At 34.6% G+C, this 15,406-nt stretch overlaps 2 protein-coding genes across 5 annotated transcripts in view; one reads left to right on the forward strand and one right to left on the reverse strand.

Moving 5' to 3' along the window:
- Positions 1-2,477, reverse strand: part of LOC132140843 (tyrosine-protein kinase Fer-like) — a 42,319-nt gene extending 39,842 nt beyond the window's left edge. For 2 of the 4 annotated variants that reach the window (XM_059549863.1, XM_059549860.1), the window contains exon 1: positions 2,313-2,476. The gene's annotated coding sequence lies outside the window, so the exon portion shown is untranslated. Of the gene's footprint in view, positions 1-820; positions 938-2,116; positions 2,194-2,312 lie in introns of those variants that run through there. The other 2 variants (XM_059549861.1, XM_059549862.1) reach the window with 2 other exon arrangements.
- Positions 2,478-5,198: 2,721 nt separating this feature from the next.
- On the forward strand, positions 5,199-7,685 carry LOC132140835 (V-type proton ATPase subunit G 1-like). Its single transcript, XM_059549851.1, has 3 exons — positions 5,199-5,385; positions 6,118-6,218; positions 6,913-7,685. The coding sequence occupies exons 1-3, from the start codon at positions 5,304-5,306 to the stop codon at positions 7,084-7,086; spliced, it is 357 nt and encodes a 118-aa protein (XP_059405834.1). The 5' UTR covers positions 5,199-5,303; the 3' UTR covers positions 7,087-7,685.
- Positions 7,686-15,406: the final 7,721 nt, after the last annotated feature.

The following is a 15,406-nucleotide window of genomic DNA, read 5'->3' on the forward strand; positions in this document are numbered from 1 at the left end:
CATAAAGCCATGTCTTTATAAAACACAAAATTACCTTCACTTGATAATTTTTTTATCAGAAAAAAAGGTTGAACTTGTATTTGTACACCAGCAATTGATTGGATTTTTTTTAATTATTGATTTTACTATCAGTTTGCTGTAAATAAAGCAAATGGTATATGACAGTTTTACATTATTAGTCATAGAAAGGCAACCACTATAACACTTTCTCATATTCAGAGATTTGGACAGAAGAGTTCTGATGTCACTGAAGAAACACAAGCAATACATTTTTAATTTATGATATCAAAACTGTGCTACATTATACCCAGTTGAGCGCTATATGTCATATTCACTTCACAGTGCATCTCAAATTGGTGTAACGGTCTTTATTTGCGAAAATATGATTTCGTTGCATGAAGATGTTTTGACACTTGGTTCGATTGCTTGGTCCTAAGTTCCGAACACAAGTTCAATTGCAACCCTTCCTCAGTCTCTACAGGTCTCGGTTCATACTGTAGATCATTTCACATCGTGAATAGGAGAAGGTAATAATGCATATTTCTAGTGGTTGACCAATATGGATTTTTTGATGGCCTATGCTGATTTATTAGGGATATAAAATGGTTATGTGTGATACAAAAAATCTTTAAAAAATATTGCATAATATTTACTAAATAAATATTTAATAATGTAAAATCCAAAAATACGTACACTGTTAAACTTTAACAGATGACATAACAGATTTATATTTGATATAGAAGCCTTCTGTTGCACTATAGTATTTTTCACAAATAAAGAAACTGTAAAAAGAATGAATAGAAAGGAAGTGAGCACTAACCAACAGTGCAGTCAGTATTCATTTGTTACTTTGGGAACCAGTAATTTCAACGAAAGCTCAAGCAAAAGCCTGGGCCATCTATGAAAACACATCACAGAGCTGTAAAATAACCAGTGTGCTGTATAATCCTCTCTCACCCATAACACAATTAGGCTGGTTAATGCACATCAGTGGGAGTTTAGCTCAACAAGGATTTGCTGTGTGCTACAGAACAGCTCTGTGGGGGCACAGCCGCTTGAATAGCTAGCACTTCTGAGCACACCAACGGAGGAATGTGTGTCCTCTATGAGCGTCTCAAGAACGGGATACCAAACACAGCCTGTAAACAAAGGCAGCTGCTTGTTATGTTAGCATAATGGCAGGTCCAAAACTTACAGTGTGTGTTCTTCCAATGTAAATCCAGGTAAATATATTCTGGATGATTCTTACAACCTGTTTTATGACAAACAAAAAAAAAAATACTCGCTGAGTCTCAGCCCAGTGGTTGTGACAGCTTTCCCACAGGAAATGAACCGCATGTTACTCAAAATCCAAAACACTGGCATAGACTCCCAACTGTCAATGGTATAAATAGACCACAACAGACCGGCATCAGTAAAATGATTGTGATTTACTCTATTAAAACACATGCCTATATGTTCTAGGCATAGAGTGGCCACAAAATGTATTTGCACACTTGGATTGTTGCATACAAAACTGGAAGTTCCTGCATTATATTAAAAATATGAAAGCAAGTGGCATTTTTTTTTAAATATATATAAAGCCAGCAAAGCACACTTAACAATAAAGTTTAGATTATATACAAATTCTACTCATCATCTTGTCATGCCCATCATTGAGTACTATACATCAAAGCATCTCTGATGCCAAAACTGGACCACAGTAATGCTTGATAATGACAATTTAAAGGGTTTATGATTATCATATAAAGGAGGAATCTGAAGATTTTCCACCAACAAAATTTAAATGGAATGACCAATTTCCTTACACACACAAACACACACACACACACTTTCTCAGGAATCTTCCTCAATGCACAGAATGACACAATCTGACAGAGTAACATTACATACTCATATTATGCGATTGGTTGAGCAGGTCAAGGTGAGTAACCCGCAATTTAGCTGGTTATCTGCACAGTCCGTTTATACCGCTGTTGTCAAAAGTTTAAAAGGAGTGACGGGCGATTGTTTTTGGTTTTCAGATATAACACAACCTCACACATCCATAACCGCCATAAATAACATTTACGGACAGATGACAGACTGCAGAACAATTTTTTTAGGCTTACTGAACTTGTTCATTTGCTTTCCTGTTCTGGTGGGACGTTAGCCGCTGCTAGCGCTGCCCTGCTAATGCTGCCTGGCCTTTTCCTTTGGAAAAACAGCAAAACACTTAAATACAAACGCGCAAAACCGAGCCTCGCGCCACACCAAACACCGCCCGCGCGCCAGTAAAATTGCATATGTGATAGAATAGTAAACTGACTTACTGTAAAGGTGTATTGTGGTATTTGTCCGTGTTTCCTGATTCCTTGGTATTCCTCTTTTCTTTGACTGGGGTTGGAGGAGTTGAGTTGGGACTCGGGAGGGGTTTCCGCTCAGCTCCAGTGCTGCCACACAAATATATAACGCTCACCACACGACCCTCGAGCCTGTTTGTGTGTGTGTGTGTGTGTGTGTGTGTGCGCGCGCGCGCGTGTGTGGTCAGGGATCAGTACTCTATATACCTACCTGAAATGTCATTATTTCTTAGAAGAAAGAGTTCATTTTATGGTCATTGACACGAGGGCTGCTGCAGAACTGCTCCTGCTCCGGAGACTGAATTGCTTAGTTTTATACAATTTTTAAATACTTTACAAACGTGGAGAACCAGTCACTCCCTCATACGCAGAGTGTGCTGAGATTAAATGAATGATCTGCAGTCTGCCTCGAGTCTTGACACCAAATAATAGTACACCCGTCTGTTCTCGGAGTAATTGTGTAAATGTCCGTGAGATGGCGCTATTTCCTCTGTTATGCTATGAATACGCTCGTGGACTCTGGACTTTTTACAATCCTGTTGATTTACTTTTGGGTATTTTAAATCTTAAGAATGCAAAATTAAACAAACTTAAAGCTGATTTATGCTGAAGCCCTAAATACAAATCTCCAGGTTAGAAAAAGGGAAGTAATACGGAAGTAATACGTTATTGTGTGTGTATCATTCATGTTTGGGTACTTTTTTCCTTTAGCATTCTATCTATCTATCTATCTATCTATCTATCTATCTATCTATCTATCTATCTGTCTGTCTGTCTGTCTTTCTGTCTGTCGGTCTATCTGTCTGTCTGTCTGTCTATCTAAATTTGTCTTTCTGTCTGTCTGTCTGTCTGTCTGTCTATATTTGTCTGTGTCTATCTGTCTATCTAGCTAAGAATATCTTCTAATAAATAAACATAAAATTGGAAATATGATTTGTTTTTTTATTCTTCCAATTGATTTTCAATCATTTATAATAAAAATAAATATTTATAAATAATAAATGTATTAATAATAAATTGTATATCTATTTTATTTGTTTGGAAACAAATTTCCAGTGTTAATTTAATTTACTATTGTAGATTTTGTTAATATTTTGAATTAGTTGAGTTTTATCATTTCTGTTTTTATTTGACTTTTAGTTAGTTTTAGTAGTTTCCTTGTGTTATGTCATTTATTTATTTTTATATTCACTTTTTAATTATATTTTTATATTCATTTATTTTCATTAATTGTATATAATTAAAAAATTAGGTTTTAGTGTTTGTTTATTTAATTGTTATTATTTTAGTAAACGATAATAACCCTGGAGGGACCTTTAAACAAAAGCCAGTCATGATTGTGGAGGAAGCTGAGCGCTGAGCTTGGATGAACCGGATAAACTGATGAACCTGAAGACTGCGAAATAAAATGGACACGGAAAAGATATATAAATAATTTTAACAAGGTTAACTAGCTAGTAAAGTCATTATCAATAAGTCACAAGCCAGGTCCTGCAATTTCTTAAAATTATGCTCTATAGGTGGCTGGTAAAAGTGTCTCATATGGGTTTCACAAAGATAGGCTATCTGTGAGATGAAAAGCTGAACCTGAGAGTCAAAACTAACTAAGAACCATTACACTTAAAGTAAACTGATGGCAAAAATTGTTAACTACAGTTTTTCTCAGTCGCTTTGGTACATTTCTCGAATCATCCTTGAGATTTGCAAAAAAGTGCATTTCTCAAAACAACTCGTACAAATAGCAAAACACCATGGATTACCTGCAAAAGCCAGTCTCCTGCTCAAAATCCTTAGTTTTATCTCTCAAAAATAAATATCTGTGTCAATGAACATGTCAGTGCCATCAGAATGACAAGTCCTTGTGTCATAGTTTACAGATAAGACAGTCAAAATGCTTAGTCATGTTGTCAATATAACAGTGTACTCTGGAGGGATGTTCTGATGTAAACTATGGCAACTGTTTTGGATGACAGTTACTGTATTGAACAGTATGCCATATGCTTATGTATGCCATATATCCATTTCAAAAGTAAAAATATACACATTACTGTATGTGGGATATTGATTGAAAGAGACTGGATAGAATTCCCAGTTACACTTTTACTAGTGGTCTGACCCCAAAAAAAACCTTTACAATGCCTTTGTGACATAGAAAAGGAAAAATAAATATGGGCACAAAGATGAAAATAAGTCAATTTTCAGAATTTGTAACTCTTGTGTTGTCCTCTGTCTATACAATATAAACTTTCCAACTGAAGATTCATGAGATGAACCTTTGAGCTATTTCAGAGAAATGGTTGATCATCTGCATTCTATTCATTAGTCTATTCACTTGCACAATTAATGCCAAATTGACAAAAAGTCTAATAATAATGTGCAAAAAAAAAAAAAAAAGTGTGCTTGGCAGTTTATGACAACTAGATTAACTAGATGTTTTGAGGGGTGAGACTATTGCACAGAAAACTGTATAATACATTTTGAGCAACATGACATTAGCAACTGATAATGTAGGAAACCGCTGATAAATGTGCATAATCAATTGCATGAATGTACAAAAGCAATTGCAACTTGTTCAAAAGAATGAGAAACTGGTTTTATGATGTGTATAAATGACTAGATGATGTGGAGGTTGTAAGTAGTTTTGAGAATTTCATTTCTGATTTGAGAAATGCACCAAAGTGACTGAGAAAAACTGTAAATTTAGTTAAATTAAACTGAATTAAATTAGGATTTTTGAATATTATGATTTGAATATTTAAAAACAGTGGGGTTACTATTACTAACTGTGAACATACAGCGCGTGAACGTGAATAGTAGGAATGCCCCCTGGCTGCGGTCTCGCGCAGTCACGTGATTGTCGTCATCAGCTGATGTTCACTCCGACCTTCTCCTCCACTGCGGGAGACACGGACATCTAAACGTCTCCATCCGCAGCGCTTCAAATATATCCCGTACCGAAGCATGGCGAGCCAATCTCAGGGCATCCAGCAGCTGCTGCAGGCGGAGAAACGAGCCGCGGAAAAGGTCGCAGAAGCCCGTAAAAGTAAGCTGCCGTTTAGCTTGTTATCGCTGCAGACCAGCGCTTAGCTAACATGCTAACTGGCCAGCCAAGACTATGCTGGCCAGCAAGTCACTGCCGATATTTCATATATGTATACAAATAACACACAGTAGGAATTAATGAATAGATTTGGATTGAAAAGATATTTCCCTGATCATGCCGGCAAAATTATGTTTTTGTTTTCAGGATTCATTCTTCTCGGTTAACCGCTCTCAATAAGAAAGCCTGTCTAATGGATTATATTTACCAGTGGATGAAATTACATGTAACGAATTAATTTATTTTGGACAATTAACACTGAAAATGTTAAAGAATCAAAACACCAAGTAAACTGGAAGGCTTTGACTCACCACATTTTAACATTTGAAGTAAGCTTTTAACTCGTTTTGTTTTTGTTGTTTATCTTAGGGGTGATACTCAAGTTTCATATTTGCTCTTTATAGTGAGGGAAATTATGACTGTAAGTTTACTAAACCTCTCCTTTACTCAAGTGACTTTGACTCACTAGACATTCACTCAGTTCCTGTTTTTAAAGAGATTTTCTGCTGCTTGTTGTAATTTCTCAGAAAAGAGAGGATTTTCCCTGACAGAGCAATATTCCTCTTTTCAGTTTATAATGCCTATACAGTTGTGGCACTGAAATGACGTTTTTTTTTTTATTTTAATTTATATTTTTTTATAATACTTTTGTGGTGGTGTATTTTTTTTTAACAGGAAAAAATCGTCGTCTGAAGCAAGCCAAAGAGGAGGCACAGGCTGAGATTGAGCAGTACCGTCTGCAAAGGGAGAAAGAGTTCAAGACAAAGGAGGCTGCGGTAAGATTTCTTCATTTTTGATCCAGGCATCCATTTGTAGCCATATCTCTACTTCTGTATTTACATGGGCAAAATCTTGTCAAAAGTTATTTTGGTTCTCTGCTTTGAGGAATGCTTTTATTGTGACTTAAATTGTATGGTTACTGGTAGTTATAATGTCTTGCTATTGTAATTTTAATTTTAAATTCTACCATTTTGAATAATGCCCATATAATGCAACAATTGGGTTATTGGAGTAAAAAATGTAATTAAATCTTCTCCATAAAGGAATTGATTTTTATCAATAAGAAAGACAGACCAACTGTTAGTTACTTTTGTTAATAGATGGTAATAAGCTTTGGTTGAAAGCATATGCTTTTGGTTTTTAAATGTTCATGTTTAACAGCAGAATTTCTAGTGAAAGATTACATTACCCATAATTCTGCAAAAGAAGCAAAAAAAAACCTTTGGCTTCCTCCCACTCCCTTGAAGCACTGCAAATGACATGATAGTCAATCTCCTGTTATCAAAAAAAAGGTTATATTAAACACTTAAAATAATCTCACAAAACCTCTGCAGTTCCATCATATGAACCTCTTGGGTCTCACGAAACTCTGACAAATCCAAAAAAAAACCATAACTGTAACTGGAAGAAGCATTAGGATTAGTTCTGAACAAGGCTTAAAGTTAATGTTCCATTTGCTTGGTCCTGCAGGCCCTGGGGTCCCATGGAAACTCTGCTGTAGAGGTGGATAAGGAGACCGTGGATAAGATGAGACACATCCAGAGCAGTTATCAGAAGAACAAGGAAGCTGTGCTTGTAAACCTGCTGAAGATGGTGTGCGACATCAAGCCAGAGATCCATGCCAATTACCGTGTTGCTGGATAAACCCCACATCTGTTACCATTCCCAAAGACCCACAAAGCGCTGAGACAAAGACTGCTACTAGACTTATCTGGTTACAATCCTGATGTTTAGATAGCTGGACTACACTGCTTAATAATACACTTCTTATCCACATTATGACATTAACACATTTCCTAGGGTTTAAACAGACATTCATTGATACCTGAACTAGTCAGTGGTCATGGTACCACACACACACACACACACACACACACACACACATTTTTCATTGTTTGCAAATATATCTTTGATATGGTCCCATGCAAGTCTTTGTCTCTGTTCTTTTAGTTAACTGTAGTATTGTTCAGTATATTAGAGTGAGTTTCTTTGTGAATGATAACTTTAAATGCTTGTATCTTGATGCTACAATCTTAATTTGTAAGTAATCAGATGTTGTTTTATCTAATTGATGTGTACAATATAAATATTTTGATGGATTTTCTTTGTGTGACAAATCTCATAGTTGTCATAATCTTAACGTATTCATAATTAAATACAGTCCTCCTGCGCTCTTCTTCTGTATATGTAGATTGCAGTCCTCTATTTCAGCCTGCTGTAATAAATGTTTGTGTACAAATGGATCTGCACTGAATTTCTTCCACTTTTTTTCTAGAATAATGCTGATGGAGCATAATAAGAGAATACTGTTTAACTGTGAGCTACTCTTTAAATCTAATAAATATAAATTTAAAGTATCAATCTGTCAAAATATAAAGATCGAATGAGTATCAACGCTAGAGATTGCTATTTAGATATATTGTCCCCGTCTTCAAACTGTATAATTCTCCAAAACCTTTTCAGCAGTTATAAAAAAGTTTAGATGTCTTTAAATGAAATTTATTGCTCATGAAGAAATATCCTCCACAGTTTTCCTGAATAAGTTTAATAAAAAGCTTATCTCTATTTACAAATCTACAACTTAAGCTGAAGATTTTAAATGTAAAACAGTTTCAAACTATTTTTCGCCAATATCAAGTATTATTTGCCATGTGGCAACGGAAGTAAGGAAAGTTTTTATTGCATCACATCAGGCCGGATACATAGCGTTCTTTTCAAAATAATAGTTTTTAAAATTATCTTTATTTTTCGTTTTTAAACTGAATGGAGTAGACAAACCAATGACTGCTTGTTAATCCGCGAAATAAAATACTGATTGAAAAGGCTTTATGTTTTATACTTTACCATGTTAGAACTGAGAAATGAGCTTGTAATATTTTTTGTTTTTGTACTAAAAATAATACTATTTAAATATAATAATTTTAAATAATGCTACAAAAATAATAAAAAAGTATGTGCCTGTATTTTATTGATTTAAACAACCGAGTTAGCACTGAAAATGCTAATAAAAAACCTGTTAATCCGTTCACTTTGAGGCGACGGAGCCTTCACTGTAGACTTTTATTGTGTATTAGTTTCCGCGTTGTAGCGGACTTCACACTGACTTCACAGAGTCGGAGCATCTCGCCGCTGCTCAGTGGTAAGATTAAGTTGATTTACTCTCGTCCCAAAACTGATGATCTGCAGTTAATATCAAAGACACCAAAGGAAGCTGTGCACGCATTCGTCGCCTGCTGTCAAGGTGAGATTTATGTGACTCTCTGCAGCTCAGTGAAGTGTTTTTCCGCATGTATTCTCTGTTGCTGTGACCTCTGAGAAGACATTTGCAGTTCTGCTCTCCTTTTCTCTCTCTGGCTCATCTCTGTGGATAGCGACTATTTGTTCATTACCTTTTACATATTCCAGGACAGTATTATTTATTTATTTATTTCAGATTTTTAACTATAAATCTAATACAATTATGGTTTTTTTTTAAAATGGGCCTCTATTGTAATATTTAATGTTATTTTAAATCATATTTATTTTTTATTATTTTTTTTATTTTTATTTCTATTTAAATGCACATATTTTAAATGACTGTTTTAATTTTACTAATTTAGAACTAAAATTGTATTTCAGATATATATATATATATATTTTTATAAGTTTCATGTAATCATTTAATAAGTATATTTTATCCCATTTCAGCTTTTTAAATTAACCTTTTAGTTTAGTTATTTTTATTGTTAACAATAAGCACATTGTTCCAGGTTTTTGCAGAAAGCAGCGTTCTGTTAAACATAAAGTCAATCTAAATGCAGCTTATGATCATGTAAATGCATAAACAACATTCTTACATTTCCCTAAGTGTGTTATGTGTGTGTGAAAAGACCGGATAAATAATGTGGAGAGAAAGCTGGTTACTGACTGAGCTGAATGTGTTTAAGAGCACAGTGCTAACACAGGTCATGTAAATGAATGCTGCATTGCTTTAAGCGGCTCTCTTGTAATAACTGTTTTCTAATGTGCACGTAAACCCGCGGTTCTCAACCTTTCTGACTGCAGGCCCCCCAGTGTTAACAATATTCCAAGGCTTGTGATTTACTGGATAAGGATTAAGGCTAAGGTTTTGTTTTTTTACAAATATTTTATTACTTACAATTTCTGGCCCAAAAAAATGTGTAGAGCTTGACATAACTATAAAATTTTATTTCTACATGCATATATATATATATATATATATATATATATATATATATATATATTTGTGTGTGTGTGTAATCTTGAGACCCTTTAACAGCCTTGGTCACGTAGTTGGAAACCACTTATTTTGATGTGAAACTCAAAAATGCATCAAAAGCACACACAAAGCACCGTGAAAGTAGTCCATATGACAGACATCCAGCATTCTATGTTCTTTTGTTTTAATCTTTTTATAGCTTTGTGTGAGGAAATGAAATCATAAAGTCCATTGTAACTCTTAAATTAAATGCACTGAGATGAAAAAAAGAAAAACTGAAAACAAAGTGAGAAATTAAGTAATTGCTTTGTAAAGAAAGACACTGGTCCTTCGTCATCTATTCATTTTATCCTCTAAAAATGGTTTTGATGGGGTTGTTGGATAAAGTTCTCAAAAAATGAAGATAACTCTTTTGTAATAAAGAGCTGCACACCTCAGTTGTGAGACTACAAGGAAAAAGCTGTCTACTTTCTCATATCTTGCTTTTGTTCCTGGATACAGACTTTTTGTTTTCTTTTAAGAGGAAGTTAGTATCAAAAGAGGGGGAAGGAAGGATACTGAATTGATTGTTTTGCTGAACCAGAAAACCAGGTATTGACATTCTGCAACCCTGTTGGACGAGGTCCTGTCTGTGCCATATTTCATCAGCATTGTCTAGAATGTCAACGATGTAGACTATCTTTGTAGACTTTAGTTGTACACCGTACAGCCATCGGGTGGAATCTATTTTCTTTCTACTCTTATATAAACAGGTGTAAAGTACTTTGAATTGGATCTGTATGAAAGTGCAGTAGCACGTCAGAGTAACACTACCTCATTGTCTCTCTGCTGCATGAGTGGACACTGCTGTGTGTGTGTGTGTGTGCGTGTGCGTGTGTGCATGTGTGTTCACTACTGTGTGTGTGCACTTGGATGGGTGAAATGCAGAGCAGAAATTCTCAGTATGGGTATACCATACCTGGCCTCACTTCATGTCTATTTTTTAATTTGTTTTCAATTCACTAGACAAGACTTGTTTTATATGTATATCTCACTTAAGTTGGTAATTATATACAAGCTATAGGGTTTCAAAAATGTCCCAAGCTTTACTTTAAAAAATATATGAGTAATGTGATTCAGTGTTATACATATTGGTTTTTTGAAATAGAAACTAGGGTTTTGTGCCTGCATTTATTTTGCATTAAAATTATATTTCCCCCTCTTTCTATCATTTTTATTAGTGTAATATTTAATTCAATTCAAGTTTATTTGTATAGCGCTTGAATTTGCCAGCATCAAGACAGCATGAATTGAAAATTCACCCTGTCTGTTTTCTAAAAGAATATTATTGATCTTATTGGGAATGAATACATCAGTGCATGCCTTTATTTATTCATTTATTTGTCATTTTGTCAAAATGAACTCTTCCAATGAAACAACAGATCTGGCACTACTTCTGATTCATCACAAAATGTTGTTATTTTTCTTCAATTTAGGTGGTAGGATATGACATATTCTTGACTTTGTATTTGTATATATTGTGGCACTAACCGACAGATGATGCTTTTAGTCAGTTAATAATAATAATAATAATGAAACATGTTTGCTGAGACTTCTGTGATTTTTATTTTTTATTTTTTTTATTTTTTAGACTCACTACAACTGTGAATTAAATTTCAACACTTGGCTGTTGTGAAATTTTGAAATGCTTCTCAGTTGCTCTTTGTACCTCGTATTGACCTCTGCACTATCGCTGGTAGATTACACTAACACTACTAGTGCTACTGGCTCGTGCTGCTGCCCCCTTCACATTGGTTTGCTTGCTTTTCTGTTTTATAACCTGCCAATTAGAAGGTTATGTGGTCTGAACATCATAATGATCAGCAATGATTGACAAAATCCTTGTCCTTCATCCAAGCACTCAAAAGATCATTGATACCATCACTTTTTTAGTAATAATTAAGGCTATGTCCACACGAAGCCATTATTGTAGAAATTAATACTTCTATTTAGCAAGAATGCTTTAAATTGACAAAGAATTTTATAATGTTACAAAAAATTCCTATTTCAGATAAATGCTGATCTTCTGAACTTTCTATTCATCAAAGAAACCTGAAAAAAAATTATTTTCAGCTGTTTTCGACAACCATAATAATAATAATAATAATAATAATAACAATATATTTTTTTTGGAGCAGCAAATCAGTATATTATAATGATTTCTGAAGGATCATGTGACTGGAGTAATGATGCTAAAAATTCAGCTTCGAAATCACAGGAATAAATTACATTTTAAAATATATTAAAATAAAAAAAGTTATTTTAAAAAGTAAAAAGTCTTTCAAAATTGTATTTTGGATCAAATACATGCAGGCTTGATGAACAGAAGACACTTCTTTAAAAACGATGTTACTGTTCAAAAATGTTTGAGTGGTAGTGTATATTGTGAATAAAATTGTTTATCCAAAAATAAAACGTCTAATCACTTACCTTTATTTTGTTTCTTATCCATTTAATATATACTTACGAAAGGAGATGTTAGGCAGAATGATGTCATTCTGTTAATTTTCATATAGTAATTAAATGGTAAATAAGAAGGTTTCTCTGTCATCTCATTTTGTGTGTCAAATATATTTATTTGTATAAATGAATTGTATAATAATTCTAATTACATAATATTATTTCCCAAAGCTGAAGTAATTAGACTATCTTTTATTTATTTATGTATAACAGTATTTTAACTAATTGCAAGAGCTGAATAATCAATCAAATTCTATTGATTAATCAGTGAAATAATCGATGATTAGTCGATTAATCATTTTAATAATCGTTGGATTAATCCACTATCAAAATAATCGTTTGTTTCAGCCCTAACGTCATCGTTTCAGAAAATATACGGATTCGCTGTCCACATGAAAACGCTTTTGGATTTATGTACTCTGGGACCTGGTTTCAAAAAATATCGGTTTCACTCTCCCAAAACACTGGATCTGTGTGGACGAAACGACTACGCTGGACAAAATTTACTATAAAGCTAAACGCGTCTCCGTGTGCATGGGGCCTAAGACATAAACAAGGTAATATAATATTAGCATTGATATAACGATGTAAATATTTAACACATTTTATACCCCTCCCTTTTTGATTTCTCACTGTCTGTTGTTTATCTTCATGGGAACGAGCACACAGCACACAATCAGATCACTTGTACAGTTCAACACTGTTAAAAGCTGTTCTTTGAACATCGATAAAGTTCTACTTCAAGCACACGTACTGTCCCCGTTATGAGCAAACTCTCTTGCTTTATGTCTGTTGAGGAAAGGTCATAATTTGCACAATCAAAACCTATTTGGACCAAGACAATTGTTTTGCACTGTGACATCAGCAGAGTTTTCATTTTCCATTTACGCTGTTCTGTTATTTGACAAAGTGAAAATGTGCAAAAAAGTACGCAAATCCAGTTGGCCTTTGATGTCATCCCTAAAGAAATGAATTGTTGCACAAGTTTTGGGTGCATCACAAAAGACGTAGACATTTTTTTATATCTCACAATTCTGACCTTTTCTCACAATTGCAAGTGTATATATATCTAGACTTCTTTTTGTATTGTAAAGTCCAATTCTGAGGGAAAAAATACTATTTTCTTACATTTGCGAGTTTATATCTCACAGTTACATGTTAAGAAGTTAGAATTGTGAGATAGAAGTTTACAATGAGAAAAACAGTTTTGAGTCTTTTTCTGTTTGTAATTTGGCCACTTTTTTACCTCACAATTCTTACAAAACTTTTTTTTTCTTGCAATTGCAAGCTTATTCTGAAAAGAAAATTCTGAGGAAAAAAAAAGTTAGAATTACAAGTTTATATTACTCAATTCTGAGAAAAAAATAATAATTTGGAATTGTTAGATAAAAGGTCACTATTACCAGTTCAGTGGCAGAATGGGCTTCCATGCAACATTACCTTGTTATCTAATTAATCTAATTACCTTTTTAAAATTCAAATTCATTGGCTATTGTTCAAAAAGGTGTAAAGTATAAGAGTAGAGAATTAGCAGTTTTTCCCAACTTTTGGCTGGAGCTATATAGTGAGTGGATGAAGAGAGGCGGTACTTCCAGGGTTTTGTGGGTGTGGCTAACACCTTGTGATTGGATTAATGGAAGAAGAGGGAAATGAAAAGCAGATGAGAGGTCACATGAGCAGTCAGTGCAGTACGACCAGCCTCACACTATATCCCTAATGCTGTTCCTGAACACTATCTCTATCGTGCTGCACATGACTCTCTAATTGCGCCTGATTGCCGAGACATACTTGAGAAGAAAAGCCTGACAGGAAATACTTGTACATTTTTGTACTGCCAATCAGAAAAAAAACTCCATTAAGAAACCAAGGAAGCCAGCTGAGAGAGGTGACAGATTTTGCTTGGGTGAGTTATTTCTGGGGAAACTATTGTGTTCATCAGTCAGATTAGTTTGTATCAGATTGCTTAATGGCAGAAAGAAGACGTTTAGTCATGTTTACAAGCAATCCATGGTATCTCAAGTGTTAATGCCTTTGTACTATATAATTACTGGATAATATATTACAGTATTTACATGGTAATATAAAGAATACTGAGATGCATGTCCAAAAAAACTACCAATTTAACTTGGAATCTGAAGATTATATTGTTATTGTGCATAAAAACTCATAACTTTGAACTAGTGTGCAGACGTATAAGTTATAAGAGAGCGGTCACATGATGAGTTTATTTCTGCACAACACTGCACCCCTTTCTTTCGCTGCTCCTCAGTTGACCTGGTTAGACCTGAATCTGAGCTAATTGTGAGGAAAAATTCCATTCCACGCTCTTGTAAAACAGTAGCCAAGTGTCTGCTTCATCAAACAATAAAATGCTGACTACTGGTTCGTACAGAAAGTATAGATAATCACATTCACATCTCCGATGAGTGTTTCATCCCCGAGGCTGTCCCAGACCTTTAGAAAAGCATGTTTGCTGCTTAATGCAGAAAGTAATTGTTTTATAGAGGTAACCGTTTGATTCTCTGGACGGTGAATAGCCTGGGGTTGTCTGAGCATTCGATTAGTGAAGGTATCTTGTGTCTGTTTTTCCTTTGTCAGAATTTGAACACTTTTTAACCAGTGGCTTCATTTAATACTCCGAGACTGTGAGAAGTATCTGGTTCCTAAAATAGATAAGAAATATCAAATGAACCCTTTAATATATCCACTAAAAATCACTGTTTTAACCTGTAGAACAAGATCTTACAGATTTTCCTTCTGTTGAACCTGCATAGTATCAAACTCCCAGAGCTAAAAAAAAGCTACTTTCAAGATCCAGAAACATTTGAAACATTCACCTGTAGTATGTTCTGCTCCTTTCATTTAGCAGAATAGTTCTAGAACGTTCTTTGTTATCCTAGAGAGCTGTCAAACGCATAACTTGAAGGTTTGTACTCTGATCTCTCCTCAGCACCTCTGTGAAGGAAAGAGAAATATGTCCAATCCACACAGTCACCATATGAACCCAACCATGCAGTCAGTCTCGGACCATCACGGGGACCATGTGATGTCCCCCGACACAGGCCACGGAGATCACATGATGATGATGGTAAGACCACCAGGAGTCCATTAAGCCTGTGTTTCAGTATTTAGACAGTTGACTTGATAAAAATCCATCTTCACATTAAAGAAAGACGTGATCATGTTATCTGTTCATTTAAAGCTGTTGTTCAGTGGAAGTAAGACTACTGCGTCGTTAGCATATTA

This window comes from Carassius carassius, chromosome 5 (genome assembly GCF_963082965.1).
Source record: "Carassius carassius chromosome 5, fCarCar2.1, whole genome shotgun sequence".
NCBI lineage: Eukaryota > Metazoa > Chordata > Actinopteri > Cypriniformes > Cyprinidae > Carassius > Carassius carassius.